The 16278-nt window shown below is 38.9% G+C and overlaps 1 protein-coding gene across 2 annotated transcripts in view; it reads left to right on the forward strand.

Moving 5' to 3' along the window:
* The window catches only part of ARPC2 (actin related protein 2/3 complex subunit 2), a 29338-nt gene that overhangs the window by 1881 nt on the left and 11179 nt on the right, over nt 1-16278 (forward strand). For both annotated transcript variants that reach the window (XM_079782630.1, XM_079782631.1), the window contains 5 exons: nt 5948-5982; nt 7743-7855; nt 11854-11899; nt 14919-15105; nt 15762-15855. In XM_079782630.1, coding sequence (XP_079638756.1) covers nt 5948-5982; nt 7743-7855; nt 11854-11899; nt 14919-15105; nt 15762-15855 — 475 coding nt within the window. The remainder of the gene's footprint in view (nt 1-5947; nt 5983-7742; nt 7856-11853; nt 11900-14918; nt 15106-15761; nt 15856-16278) is intronic.

Raw genomic sequence — 16278 nt, forward strand, 5'->3', positions numbered from 1 at the left:
TGCAGTTGCTTATATTTTAGGCTAACTTGCTTTTTGTCTTAAGCCTCCACTTACCAGTTCCTTTACATTTTAAATGTTGAAGCGAATCAGCTCAGACTTATTTTGGGTGATTGCTCTCTACTTTTAGAGCAGTGTAGCACTCAAGAGGAAGTTAATTAACTTCTGCATTTTCACAGCTGATTCTAAGTGCATTCTCAAGTCCAGACTAGTAGAGAAATGAGACCTAGGTAGTTATAAGCTGGTGCATTTTCAAGTAGGAGCATGCCTAGTACTGTGGGAGTCTGTTCATATCTATTTGTGTACTAATAACTTGTGGTTCCAAAATATAGCCCATTATTCGGAACTTCAGCTCTATTCTTTTTAGAAAATTACTCTTAAAAGGACCAACTAACCATTTTAGAGGACTTAAAGTAGTCACTCAAGTCTGGAAGGCATAAGTTATAACTTCTAGGGCATTTCTTACAAAGTATATGTTGTAGCAGTATTGGGGCAGGGCAGCAAGGTTTGGCTTTTATTCTGGCCCATCTTCCCTTAGAGACGTGACTTTAAATAAGTGGGCTCAAAACATTCTGCTGAAAAGCTCTTTGAAAATCTTTGAAAAGAGACCATGATATCCAGTTTAGGAAGTAGGACTTTCCTGGGATTGCACATGTAACACCCTAGTGTGAATTTCCAGGCATACAGGTAAGGTGAGGCAACAGTGAAGGAAAGTATTTATGAAGGCACATGCCTAGGGTAGAACTCCCAGCAAAGGTTAACTAGTGTGATAAATCATAAACATGTATGGGGTCCTACCAGTGCTCAGCACCAGCAGGACAGAAAAAGGGGGCCTTTCTGAGAGAGCCCATTGGCAAAGTCAGCTAAGGGGTAAAATGTGTTGGGAGAAATAAATTAAGGAAAAGTTGTAGCTAGGAGGAGAAACCCTGGAGTTTTGAAAGGCTTTGCCTGTGTGGAAACCTGCTGGAGAGGTCAGCTCCACCCTACTTTACTCTTCTCAGAGCAAACCATTTGGGGAGATTATAGTTCATATCAACCCTCTCCAGAGTGAATCTTCCAACTCTGTGATAATCCTATATGGTAGCCAGTAGCTGTGTGTGGCTAGTTAAGTTTAAATAAGAATTAAAGTGAAATAAAGTTAAGTTCCTCACACTAGTCACAGTTCTAGTGCTCAGTTTGCCCATGTGGCTAGAAGCTGTGGTATTTGAACAGCACAGATGTGTAACATTTCCATTCTCGCAGAATATTCTAACGGACAGCAAGCACTCTTCAAGCTACTGAAAATGTAAGCATGAGATAGTCTTAAAACAGTTCTGTGGCATATAATTCAGAACACTGGCAGTAACTTTCCTTTTGAGGTTGGTCTTTTTTTTAATGATGCACCTTAGATCATCCTATTGGGTCTTCTTGCCTGTGACATCCTACTAAAAGGCTAAATTTCCTTTTGGTAGTCACTCATTGGTTAAAGCAGTCCTATCATCTAAACTGTTTAAGAATACATTTGGTCACGATAACATTTTAATTTGGAGGCAGTTCCGACAAAGCCTAAGATTCATTCCAAGCAAATTGCTTTTTATTTTTCCTACCACACTCCTGGGAGAATGGCTTATTGGAATGATTCATATATCCTCACAAAATGATGATTATTGGTAAGTTGTCTTCCCAATAGCCTACAAACTAAGAGAAAGTGACTGATTAAAAAGCCATACTCAACATTGCAAATAACCTCATGTGGAGGTCTTGTCAACAGCATTGCCTTTTCAGTTAGGAATTCTTACCCAGACCCCCCAATTGAAATAGAAGTAATCTGTCAAGTTAATTAAATTCTCTTGTTACTCTGTACACACCAAGAACTTTTTCAGCCTCAAAAGCTAGGCTGTCAACTTAGCTAGAGTCTGGAGTCCAAGACTGAGAAAATGCTGTCAGATGCAAATTGCTGTTGATTTTAAGTGCATTCTGGCTCCTTGCCACAGCTGTGCATATTGTGGGGAGCTGTGGTTCTGTGAGGGGGAGTGAATCTCAGTAAGCAAGCATTGCCAATTGGTGTGGGTGAGGACTGTGGGAAGAGATATTTGAAAAAGAAAAGGAATAAATTAAATCTTGCTGATACCTTGTTCTCATTCCCAGCTATACTGCATATGTCCTCAGAGATAAACTGGTTTGAAGTGACTGGGAATTAGGACATTGTATGTAGTGGCTGATTTGCTCAAAAGATCTGGTTGGTCTTTTTACAGGTCATTATAGTTACACACTGTTGCCTGTCCTCTGGCCTCCTTGGGACCGCTTTGGGCATGAAGCCTCAGAGCTACCCTCCACCAACTGATGACTCCTTCAGGGCAGGGTCTATCTTTTTAATCATCTTTCCCCACCCCCACTGGGCTTCCTCACATACATATTGTCAGTTTGGTAAGTGTTTTCTTGAAGTAGACAAAGCCAGCTAGCATGGTTCTTCCTTTCTTTAGGAGCTTACTGCTTTTCTGACATTGTGTGAATTGGCTTTTAGATCCTCTTCTCCATATTTTGAGATATGGCTTTAGCAGAGAGTAGGACCACCTCTTATCTAATATGTCCATTTTTGTAGGCTTTACTCAAAAAACATGATGGGAGCCTTATAGAGGGCTTAAAGGAGAATGGTTAAAAAACCTTTATAGTAAGATAGTGAACAGAATTGAATAATTTCTTTAATTCAACTCATGGAAAGGGATAACTAGAAGAGAGACTTAAGTGCCCAAAGGGAATTGGATATATTTGGGAGTAAAAAACTCCAAAATCCTTAATGAAAAAAGAGGATTGGATAATACAGTTGCCAGGGTGTTTTTTTTATTGACTGATTAGTGCCATTCTAGAAGCTTTCTTAGAAAAACTATAGAAGACTTTTTTTTTTCCTAAAGAATTTTAAGGATAGTTCTTGAAATCCAACTGAATGAATATACTATGTTTTAGTGTCTTGTGCTGTCCAGTCAGTAGCCCTGAGGACTTCTTCAGCTGGCTTGTACTGCTGATCCATTGCTGATTCTTGGAATTACCACAATTCCAACACCTTTCCCAATTGTGGCTTCAAAGTCTGGTCTCTGACATCACCTAGAAGAAAAACTAGTTTATTGGTCATCTTCTGTAAACCAGGCACTTTGCTCTAAGCTGCAATATGGCTTCATTTGATTTCAAATGTGCACTTTGACAGCAGTTCCCATTTACAGTAGAAACTGCTCTTGAGAGTTATGGGGAGTAGACATATATTCTAAGCATTGTGCACCCAGCACTGGTGATTCCTGACCTTATTTATGATATGTCACACATAGATTGGTACATTTGGGTAAAGGCCTAGCCTCAAGGTCCAGCCACTGGACTGCCCTAAGGGCTGTGAGGATCATTATCTCAGCATAGCTGTAACTTAGTCATAAGACACTGATTACAAAACTTTGCTGTGCCATATCATCTGTCCTCACAACAGCCTTTGAGGTGGGTGTTTTAATCTCCATTTTCTAGAAAAGGAACCTGAGACTCAGTGATATTGGAGTAACATTGCCTGTGCTTACATAGCCAGTAGGTGATAGAACTTGCATTGAACCGTCAGCTCTGAGGAACTTGGTTTTTCTGTGATTAAGCTCACACTCACTATATGAAACTTTAGCAAATGGTAGAACCGAAAATAACCGTTTATCTATTTGGCCTATTAAGGTTAAGTGGACCAAGATGCAGACCAGTCTTACACCCCTCGGCTCCATGATATTTTTAAGCCACAGGAGTAAACAACAAACACCTGGTCTTGGAATTCAGACAGATCTTAATTATGGGATATTTCACACTCGGTACAGTCTCCTTGTTGGAGAGTTCTCGGACCTCTCTAACTCCCAGATTACTTCTCTGGCAGACTCCTTTGGCCTAGTGCTCTCTGCAGCCTGTCTCTCCTCTGCAACCTTTTGTGCAGCCATAAATAGTAAACTAAAATATTAATGGCAGTGATTTGACAAATATTCTCAAGTCAGGCAGAAACCACTTAGAACAGATCTTAGCGACTTCTCTCCTAGGGATCTGTGCTCAGGGAACTCTACAGACTAGAGAAATGTAAAATTTCAGAGTCAAAATGTTTCTTTGGAACCCTAAGGTGATTTATTTCTAGTTGATTCTTCTCAGTCTGTTAATGAAGTGGGAGAATGAGGAACTCAGTCCTTCATTGGCTGAGTTAAAGCTTAAAGGTTTAAAAAAAAGAAAACCACTACCACCTACTTACTACATGATGCAATGTCGACTTTTATAAATCCTCCACCCTTTCTGGCACAGCCAGCCTTCTCCAGGAAAATATGCTTCAGTGCTTCCTCCTGTTTGTGCAGCCTCTTAACATCTCATTCAAGTGGACCACAAATTAAAATGCACTTCTTTCTTCTTTGCTCTTCTTTTCTAGAGATAAGGAATGGTTGTTGGCCATTCCTTGCCTTTGTTCTTGGCTCGTTTCAAATGAAAGATCAGAAGCATTTTAAATGTTCATCTCATTCTTTTCATCATATTTTGAATTCATTGCTTTTTCATAAACCCACTTGATGCTTCCATTCTTAGAGATACCAACATGTTTTTTCCTATATGGATGGCTTTGATTTTTCAACAGAGCTAACATATACTCAATAGAAGCCAGTTTTCTTGAAAGGTATTGTTGAGCCTCTGCAGCAGCTCTTTTAAATAGTCGAGTCATAAACCAAATTATATATTCCATTATTTCCCAGCAACCCTGGAGGGCAACTCAGTCTTGGTTCTTTTTACAGGTAAGGGAGCATGAAATCCTGAGCAAGTTAGGCAAGAATAAATGTGAAAATGTGCCTATCTTATCTACTGGCCCATAAAACAAAGTAGAATCATTTGTGTTAGTGGTAGCCAGCTGGTAAACAGTTTTCATTTGTTTCCTACCATCAGGCTTTGAGAAGTGGGAAGAGCATGGAAAGTAGCTTTTCACTGGGGGTTATTTGACTATTATTGTTTATAGCTAGGATGTATGTCATGCTTTCTAGGTAATAGTTCAATAGCATTTATCAAATAGAAGTCCATGAACCAGGCTAAGCTAGGAAGCGCACAGAAAGTATTAGGCTTATTTGGCTGTCTGCCTTCCGTGATAGGTTCCTTTGTGTCTGTTCTCTTGCTTTATCGTTAGCAGTTCTATGAGGTAGGTAGGATCACTTGTGTTCTTCCATTTTATAGATGGGTAGATCAGAAAATACAGACGCATGGATAATAATCTGTCTGAAAATATGGTCCTGGTGAAAAAGTTACAGTTGGAAAACAAGTGTCTTAACTGTTCTCAGCGGTTTCACAATGTTGTTTTGTGCTACACTCTGTATGGAAGTATAGCACTGCAATTACAAAACAAAACTAGGGTAGAACCAGTCAAAGGTGACTTCATGAGGAGAGCGGTGAGTGCTTTGGTGATACAAAGGGAGAAGGAAAGATGTGTAGGAAGACTTATATATTGGCTTTGAAATGGAATGGAACTTTCTGTTTTGCTTTATGGCCTGAAATCATCCTTTTACTTGAAATAAATTAAAAGCATCCTATTTTCTATTTAGCAGTTTTCCTGCTGAATGTACTACCTCCATCACTACTGTCCTGTGGGGAGGCATTGACCAAAAGATGGCATCTTGTGGTTCATAAATAAAAACATGTATATCAGGATCTTAAGGAATTCAGAGCTGAACTACAACAGCTCTGAGCACCAACCACAGCAGATTCCACTTTAGCTGGGAAACAAAAGCTACATCTGTCCTGCTTCCTTTTTTTATCCTCCACCTTAAGTAAATCCAAAGGTTCAGGTGCATGAAAAAATGAATTGTATATTCAGGTCAGCAGTAAGCATAAGATTGAATCAGAGTGGTCTGATCTTAAATTAAACTCAGGAGCCTTTGCAAGTCCCCTTGAAGGCAAGCAGCAATACAGTTATCTTAACTAAAGAACTTTTGTTTTGCAGAAACAAACCAGAAGCTGTAGAAGTAACATTTGCAGGTAAGTGTCTTTATCTCAATGCTATAAAGAGAAGACACACCCTGGCCAGTTTGGCTCAGTGGATGGAGAGTCAGCCTTCGGACTGAAGGGTCCCGGGTTCGATTCCAGTCAAGGGCATGTACCTTGGTTGCGGGCACATCCCCAGTGGGGGTTGTGCAAGAGGCAGCTGATCGATGTTTCTCTCTCATCGATGTTTCTAGCTCTCTATCCTTCTCCCTTTCTCTCTGTAAAAAAATCAATAAAATATATATATATTTTTTTTTTTTTAAAAAAAGAGAAGACACAATTAAAAAATAGAAAACAAATTTGTTCCTAAAACAAGCCTTGACACTTGGAGCACCATCTCTTAAATTGTCAAGTCTTTATGAGGTCTTTATTATAGATGATTTTAAAAAATATTTTTATTTATTTCAGAGAGGGAGGGAGAGGGAGAGAGAGATAGTAACATCAATGATGAGAGAAAATCATTCATCGGCTGCCTCCTGCATACCCCCTACTGGGGATCAAGTCCGAAATCCAGGCATGTGCCCTGATCAGGAATCGAACTGTGACCTCCTGGTTCATAGGTTGACACTCAACCACTGAGCCACACCAGCCAGGCTATAGATAATTATTTTATGAATTTATGAACTATATAAAGTTACCTGCTGATATCTTGGAAGTTTGGGTTTAATTTTGTAGTACAAAATAAGGTTTTATAATGTTGCAATATTAAGATGTTATCTTCAAATAGCCATCATCTCAATTTGCCTAGAACTAGAGTAGTGGGGAAACACAAAAATGCAGAGACCTATTCAAAAAGAGAGAGATGTTATGTTTTCTATTCCCTGCAATGAACTAAGCGATAACACTACTTTCTTGCTCTGTGAACTTTGAGTTATACAGCCACCCTCTGTAAAATGAGGATACTTGACTAGATGATCTTGGAAGCTGAAGTCTGAAGTGCTGTGACTTTGGCGGTAAACGGTCCACCTGCCCTCCTAGCTAGGAATGCTAGATCTCCCTAAAGAGATGGCAGTCATCACCTAGTTTCAGGAACTATCTATGTAGGGCAACTTCTCTGTGTACTACAGGAAGATAGAAGCCAAAGAGAAAGGAGGCCTATAGATTTGAAGAAACTTAAGGGATAACCAAATGCAGTGTGTGGCCTTGTTTAGATATGAATTCAAATAAGAAAACAGAATTAAAAACTTTTTTGAGATAGCATTTGAACATTTGACTAGATATTTGCTATTAAGAAATTATTTTAAAATCTTAGGCATGATAGTGATATTGTGGTTATGGGTTTTTTTAAAAGTCTTCTATTTATTTTCTAGAAATACATTCTAAAATATTTATGGTGTGTGATGTCTGGGATTTGGGTTAAAATCAAATCCATTGAGGGGAGGGGTGTCTAAATAAAACAATATTGGCCATGTGTTGATAATTGTTGAAGTCATATAATGGGAATAGGGGTTCATTATACTGTTCGATACATGTTTAAAGTATGTCACAATAAAGGTTTTATTAAAAAATTTTCCAACACGAAGCTGTGATTAAGGTAAGGATAGCTTTGTAATTTTAGAAAAGAGGAAAGAAATGGGTACTTAACAGTTCTATCCCAGTGTTTCTGCTGACTGCCCACGTGGATTTAAAATAAATGTCATTTTACTTATATGCCTTCTAAAAAGAGGGACTTTCTTATGGCCTGCAACAGGTAGGTACTTTGAGATATTATTCCTCATTCCCAAGTTAAGCAATCTTATTTACTTTACTTACAGATTTTGATGGGGTCCTCTATCATATTTCAAATCCTAATGGAGACAAAACAAAAGTGATGGTCAGTATTTCTTTGAAATTCTACAAGGAACTTCAGGCACATGGTGCTGATGAGGTAAGTTCCACATCATTTTCCTTGGGACTCTTGTTTTCTCCTCACCTTTTGTTGACAACTTGCCACCCAGAGAAAAGATCCAAGGCACTGAATTTCCCCCACTGGCACTGGCCACTCTGGATAGCTTGCTCACCTAACAGGGTTTTGGTTTTTTGTTTGCTTTTACTCTAGAGAAATAAAGATGTTCCCTAACCATTGAAAACAAAAACAGCTTTAGTTCTAAAAACATACAGCAAAGAATACTCTTCGTTGACCGATACAAAAATGGCTATCATGAGAATGAGATGGGTTCCCTTCTATTTCTATAACAGTGTCAAGCAGGTATATTAATTCTGCCTGTTTAAAGTTTATGATCAGCCCTAACCGGTTTGGCTCAGTGGATAGAGTGTCAACCTGTGGACTCAAGGGTCCCAGGTTCGATTCCGATCAAGGGCATATACCTTGGTTGCAGGCACATTCCCAGTAGGGAGTGTGCAGAAGGCAGCTGATTGATGTTTCTCTCTCATCGATGTTTCTGACTCTCTCCCTCTCCCTTCCTCTCTGTAAAAAATCAATAAAATATATTTAAAAAATAAAGTTTATGATCATAATTTTTCATTCTGAAAATTTAGGCACAAATATTCCCTTTAAAATTTTAAATTTAATATTCTTTAGAGCTGGCCTCTTAAAGTACCTCTTCTTCTTTATGACTGCTTAGGGGAAATATGAAAGGGTGTCCATGCGTTGTGAAACTCTCGGTGGCCATGCCTTATTCACTGGTTTCTTTCAGTAGTTAAAGTAGCAGGTTTGGTTCCTGTTGAACTATATTTGCTCTGAGGAGAGCCATTTATGGAAGAAAGAAACTGCTATTACACCAGTGTGCGCACATTGTGGTTGGGTCTCAAAGCAGGAAGTATGACTCAGTTCCTGAATCAGTTTTCAAATATCTTTTAGTTTTAACAAGCTAGGTTCTCCTTAATCTGGTGAATGAAGATGCAGCCATTTCTATTTTCTTTCTGATTAAGAGTAGTAGCTCTTGATTATTTAAAATTTATGTAATGAAAAGACTGTTTGCAAAAGAATATGATAGAAATCTCAATTCTTTGGTTTAAAAATTAAAATTATATGTTAACCAAACAATGCCAAAAGCCATAAGCAGTCACCTACCTTAGTTATTCATATGCAGTTGATTTGCCCCATAAATTCAAGGGAAGAGTCAAAACCTTTTCTGATTTGCCTCTTAAGTTCAAAGGAAGAAGAAATGTTTAGAGATTTTGTATTCATAGTTATTTTACCTGAAAAAGAAAAGCTTCAGGAAGAAGATGTAGTGATATAAAGAATTATATTAAAGCTAGTAGCTGATTCTTCTCTTTACCATATAGAGAGCAAGAAGAAACAAATGGCTATTAAAGTGGCCCTGCTTAGATTAACTGTAAAATAGCTACCTGAAAATAATTGTTAAACAGTTGAATAGCCAACCAAATTGTGTAATGATTTTTCCTAGGCAGCCCTCTCTCTGTAAAGATCTAGGTGCAATAATAATAATCTTTAGAACGGAAAGAAGTGTTAATTAAGCTAGATTTCTTAAATCTCTCCAGTCTGCACTTTCCTTCCAATGGAATGCCAGAACACATTGCTATTCTTAGAGCTACCACAAGGGTCAAAGAACCAACCCCACCCACTCAAGTGGGTGGAATGAGTAACATTCACAGTGTTGGAGCAGAGGGCACAAGTAAGTGGCTCCCAGGGTTGGTTAAACAGTGACCAGCGTGCGATAACCACAGGAAGCTTGTTTCTTTGTCACAGGCCCTTTTTCAAGGCATAAAGCCTCTGCCTCTGGTGGGAAGGTTTGATGGGGATGATTGATAGGTTACCTATACCATCTCCTGGTGTTAAGGTTGGAAGAGTGGGCACAAATTGAAAAGTGAATCATAGTTAAAAGTGCAAGTGAAGTAAACCAGGTACATTGGCTGGTTTGATCAAGGGGAGTGAGCAGAGGAGTTGAATGTGGTATAAATTTGGCTCTAAAAACCTTTTAGATCTTAGAACTTAGTAAGCCTGGAATTAAACCTAATCTTAAGGGCTGTGGTTTCTCCCATATCTGATTTCCCCTTCCTCCAATACTAATAGTGCACATAGTACAGAAGTGTAGCTCAGGGGCAATGTGCTAGTTAAGATTCTTATAGGATGTGCATGTTACTTTTTTCCCAAAAAATTCTTTAGAAGAAGTGGTATATAGGACACCTGAAGATCATGACCTTGAACCTTTCCCCTTTAGTTCCTCTTCTGTGAAAGAGATACCTCACAGTGGCTATATGGTCACCAAATAGGAACTATATGTGGCATTATTTATCTTTTGCCTTTATACAAACTGATAGGATCCCTGGTTCATGCTTTGAGATCCACCCTATTAACCGAGCTTTGCAGTTTGAGGATTTCTTCCAGCTAAAGGAAAATGGTTAAATAATATGTGGAATATTAAAGAATACCTAAGAATGGGACCACGGAGAACCTCACCATGCAATAATTTTCTCAAATGGGACATAAAATATATGGTCTGCTGCTTTTTAAAAAATATCTAGCCGAAACCGGTTTGGCTCAGTGGATAGAGCGACGGCCTTCAGACTGAAAGGTCCCAGGTTCGATTCCGGTTCAAGGGCATGTACCTTGGTTGCGGGCACATCCCCAGTGGGGGTTGTGCAGGAGGCAGCTGATCGATGTCTCTCTCATCGATGTTTCTAACTCTCTATCCCTCTTCCTCTCTGTAAAAAAAATCAATAAAATATATTTTAAAAAATATATATCTAGAGAACACATTGAAAATAAGATTAGAAGAAAAACATTGATATTCACTCACATCTATTTATTGCTTGTCCTGATATGCGGGTATATGTAACTGAGACCACAGCAGTGAACAGCACAGAGTGCCTGCCCCTGTGGAGCTCCACTCTGTTGCTGCCTGTGTCTACAGTTTTTCTCTGGCTAACGCAGTTCTTTAAAACATGCAGGTATAACTTCTATAATTAAAACAGAAGTTTGTGCTTTATTGATTTTAGAGGGGAAAAGAGAGAGAGAGATAGAAACATCAATGATGAGAGAGAATCGTTAATCGGCTGCCTCCTGCACACCCCACACTGGGGATCGAGCCTGCAACCTGGGCATGTGCCATGACCGGAAATTGAATCATGACCTCCTGGTTCATAAGTCAACACTCAACTACTGAGCCACGCCAGCTGGGCAAATATCTATCTTTTTAGTGCTTAATGTGTCCCATGTGACATTAAGTCAGAACTGTTCCTTCCAAAACAAAAAGTTTGTTTCTTAACCCATGGCAGCCTAAGAGCAATTTCCACCAGGTGAAGCAGTTATACTAGCACAGAAAAAATAGGGAGATGTGAAAAGGTTTTATCATTTACTTCAAAAAGCTGGAAAGTAGCCAGCAGTAAGTATTCGTTTGGGGAAAAACGCCTTTAGAGAATACAATCTTCTGTGGACCCACCAGTATAAATAACTGGCTAAGATTCAGTTATTCATTGTCTTGCCTTTAAAAAGCTGGTGATGAGCTAAATAATTTTAAAGCATGCAAAGTGAGCAGACTAATTGGAATCAGTTCCCAACAATTGTGATTTTATCTCTTCATTCACCTGGGTTAATGGTTTGGCCGTACTTACTTGATAACTAACATTATCTATACTCACTTGGCATGCATCCTTCTGCTCTATTGAAAAAAAGATATTTACGTGCAGTGTGTGATCTGGAGGTTGTGACCAAGTCCTAACAGAGTAAAGGATGAGCCTTGATTGAAAATCAGGTCCTAGGCTAACCTTTTGGATTTAATCTCAGTTCAGTGAGTGACTTGCTTGGTATCTCCGATAAATCTGCTTCCCTCTCTGTCGTTTCCCATCTACCAAAAGAAATGAAAAATGCTGGCTTAGGAGAAGCTTGTCGAACACAGTGCTTTAAAAATAATGAAATTATCATGACCTTTGGATTAACATATTTGTTTTTGTATTTTCTAGTTACTAAAGAGAGTGTATGGGAGCTTCTTGGTAAATCCAGAATCAGGTACGTGGTAATATACATGACTGGAGAGACATGGAAAGAGACCTGCCCTGTTTGTACTATGCTTTTTTTAGCCAGCAGATTTTGTTTATTATCTTGCAAATATTTCTGTATGACCCCAGTTCCCACTTCAAGTCTCCATAAAAATAGCTTTTAAGGGGCTTTGTATTGTTCAATAATGGTACACAGTGTGGTATACAGTATTGGTGTTTTGTGGTTTTTTTTTGGTGTATGTTGTGTGTTTTTTTACATTTACTTAAAGGGTCCAGTTGACTCTTTCTTATTAATCTTTTAGCCAGAGAGCCCCCTTTGTGGTGATTAAGATGCCTTTTGAAAAGACTAAGCAAATATTGATTCCCACCCCAATCCCTAGAAATACCTTTTTCTGTACACAGCACATTTTGGAGAAGGAAAAGGAATATTCACAATTGTTCTCACATTTTCAAATAACAAAAATGGCCAGAGGAATTAAAGAGCACTATTGCCATATTTTCATCCCTAAGTGATTAAGTAATCATCTCAAAATTTGAGGCATTTAACTGGCCCCCACAGTCTGGACCAGGTAGTAAGACCGTTTGAGGGTAATGTTTGTTACTCAAATATTATTGCTGTGGTACCTTGATTAATACATTGTTTTAAGAAGGAAGATGTGTCTGTCACTTTCTTTTAACAGCAGTTACTTTTGCAAGCATATTTCCTTCTCTTTTCCGACATGGTCCTGCCTCACCACTCCCCTTAGAATACTTGCTGTCTCATATATGCTGCTCTAAAAGCAAAATATCAAATACAGAAAGGTGCCTTTGGAATGTAACTTGTTACTAGGAGTATTTGTGAATGGGAGCTTTAACTGCCGTCCATAAGTAATGTTGAAATGTGTTAATCCCCAAATTGATGATACCAATATATCGCAGAAATAAAAGCCAAAGGTAAATAACTGTAGACTTTAAGGGGAATCAAAGAGTTTCAGAAAGAAAGAATCAGAGCTAAAACAGAAAAACCACATAGGAAATTTTGGGCATGCTTGTCACAACTCAGATCCTAAAATCTATCGGGACAACCAGAGTAACACAGAGAGCTTATGTTTTTGTACCTGGGCTTTTTTCCCACTTCCTACTAAAGCACAGACATTGCCAGATTAGAGACCTGTGTTCACACAAGTGCAAAACATGTGAAAAATAGTGTCTCTCCTCTTTTTCTATGGGTTTATCTGGGCAAGTTTGGAAAATGCAGCAGGGCATACTAGATTTTTTATTTTCTTCATCTTCAGTATGGTGTGTTGTTTTTTAAATATATTTTATTGATTTTTTACAGAGAGGAAGGGAGAGGGATAGAGAGTTAGAAACATCAATCAGCTGCCTCTTGCACACCTCCTACTGGGGATGTGCCTGCAACCAAGGTACATATCCTTGACCGGAATCAAACCTGGGACCCTTCAGTCTGCAGGCCGACGCTCTATCCACTGAGCCAAACCGGTCAGGGCCTCAGTATTTTTTTTTTCATCACATCAGAAGCCTTACTTAAAGTCTGACTTCAGCAATAGTTTTATTTATTTTGTTTTATTTGGCTTCTTAAAGCTAGCAAACCTCAACTTTAAATATTTTCTTTTTTTATCTAATCTTGTGGTCTTTTGCTTACTGGTTTTTGGGTCCCTAAAATGGAATAATGCTTGATATTATTTAATATTGGAGGGCCAAAAATGTGCTAAGCACTATCTAGAGCAGAGATTTACATAGCTCATGCTCTCAATGAGGATAGACTCAACAAAAAACACAGACATGAGGAATGTTCTTGGGAAAAAATTAAATTAAATGTTCAAGATGTTCAGCAATATGAAATCCTTTGCAGTTCTGGTAAAAGTATTCCCATCAGTTGCCTAGAATATGATATGATCCTCAGTGATGTGCAGATAGATATTTATCTATAGGCATTTGGGCACATGCTAATCATTTCTTTATATAGTCAAGCGTGCCAGCCTTGTGTGCTTTAAGGAGCCAGAACAGTGCAGTGGTCAGCAGCCTTGAATTTCAGTCCTGTTCTGCCTCATTTATTGATGATTCACTGTGTTCCAGACACTTTAAATATTGTACTTTTCTCTTAAGTCTCCCAATCGTCTCCCCCATCTCACCCCACCCCCTTTTTTAACAGATGCAAGAATTGGAGAGGTTAGGCAATCTGTCTAAGGTCACAAAAGTGGCAAGGCCAGGATTTGGCTCCAGTTCTGTTTAGCTCCAAATAGAGTTGCCTCTACCTCTCTGTCATGCTGCATTTGTCATGGCACTTTGCCTGTTTGAAGCTCTTTTTCCCTCTGAAATGAGAATAAAAATCTGACCTGCCTGTTTCAAAGTATTCCTATGGAGACCAAATGAAGTAAAATATTTTAAAACATTTTGAAAAATTTAGTGTATACAAATAAAAGCTACTGGAGATTTTTTTTTCTAGATTTTTCCATATCCTGCCTCCTTCCACAAAGGACTTGCAATGGTACATAAGGAGGTATATTTTATTATCAGAAAGATACCCAGTGCCCTGCCGGTGTGGCTCAGTGGCTGAGCATAGACCCATGAACCTAGAAGTGTCTCTCTATACTTCTCCCGTCCTCTCTCTCTAAACTCAATAAAAGCGTATTTAAAAAAAAAAAAAAAGATGCCCAGTTTGTTGGCACTTGGCACATTAAGTCTCCGAGAAAAATTTTACTCAGTCACCTTCACAACTGTGCGTAGAACACTAAATTTCTAATCAAAGTTTCCAGAGGATGTCGTCTTCCCATTTATTTGTAATCAGTCATCTTCGATATTGATTCATATTTTTGCATAGCGTTTGTTAATTAGCTGTATGTATACAGTGATGTTACAAGAATTGAGATTTTATTTCACCTCATTTGTCCTATGAGGTTGGTGGGAATGGACAGCATTCTACCGGGGTTAAAAGTATGAGCATTGAGACAAAATAAAATGTCATAAGAACTTGGAAAGTTTTTGTATTTTTTTTAATAATATCATACTGGGTGTTTTTTTCCCGCCAGGATACAATGTCTCTTTGCTATACGACCTTGAAAATCTGCCTGCATCCAAGGATTCCATTGTGCATCAGGCTGGCATGTTGAAACGAAATTGTTTTGCCTCTGTCTTTGAGAAATACTTCCAGTTCCAAGAAGAGGGCAAGGAAGGAGAGAACAGGGCAGTTATCCATTATAGGGATGATGAGACCATGTGAGTATAGAATATGGTTCTGAAGCATGGGTGTGGCTGTCGCACACACTTATCAAAAGACATACAGCTAGGTCAAACCTTAGACTCTGTTGTGTGAACCCTCCTCCCCCGAAGTGTCTTTCTCATAAATTCTTTAAGCCAGGATGTATGATTTGAGGTCAGAGGGGAGGCTACTTCCCTAGTCTCCAGTATTGAACATTGGCAATAGATGAAAAGAGAATCCAGTGCTTTCCTTTAAGGTGCCACTGTTCTGCGTCCCCTTCAGTAATATAGCCGGATAATCAGGAGGTAGAGGGTGCCCATAGGTTCTGTGTTTTTGCAACTCTTGGATCATCTATATGCTGTGAGTTTCATTGTATATAAAGAAATTAAACTTTAAAAGTGGTGTTCAGAGAATCACTAACTCGAGATTCCATTTCATACCATATAGGCAAAGTTAATAACATCTACTTTGGTGATTTTCCTCTCCTGCCGCTCTCAGGCCATGCATTTATTATACGGACTTTGTTGGCCATAACTACTTAGTCTCACTGGGCACACCTTGTTTTATGAATTAAGAGATTTATGACTTTACCCTCCTAATTTACTTGTAGATCAAGTTCTTAACAAAACCCCGTTCTGATTCTGTACTTACTCATGGGTTTTGTTCCCCTCAGGTATGTTGAGTCTAAAAAGGACAGAGTCACGGTAGTCTTCAGCACAGTGTTTAAGGATGACGACGATGTGGTCATTGGAAAGGTGTTCATGCAGGTATGGAGCGGACGTCTTGGGGCAAAACCATAGTGTGGTGGTTTATAACCTGACACCAAAACCCACCATAGGCACAGAAAAGAGAACTGTCAGTTCTGTTGATGTTGGACCTTGTTGAAGATTCAATTAAACAGCCCCCACCACTGAATGTTTCTTAGTGGTTTTAGCCTTTGTAGGACTGGACTAGAGGGTGATTTGAGTATTAAACATACTAACAATATGACTAAAATATTAAGCATCCTTTCTGCCATGGGGGTCTTTGATTTAAAGCTTGGTCACACTTCCTATCCTCTTGTATTCATCAGATTTCTGGCAAGGTCTATTGACTTTTGTCACTAGATTCCTGAGTCTGATACCTGCTAACCAGTTGCTGGCTCTGGGACATGAGAGCTCATGATGAAGTGGTATCCAGGCTGATTTCTC

This window comes from Cnephaeus nilssonii (assembly GCF_951640355.1).
Source record: "Cnephaeus nilssonii genome assembly, chromosome: 10".
Classification (NCBI taxonomy): domain Eukaryota; kingdom Metazoa; phylum Chordata; class Mammalia; order Chiroptera; family Vespertilionidae; genus Cnephaeus; species Cnephaeus nilssonii.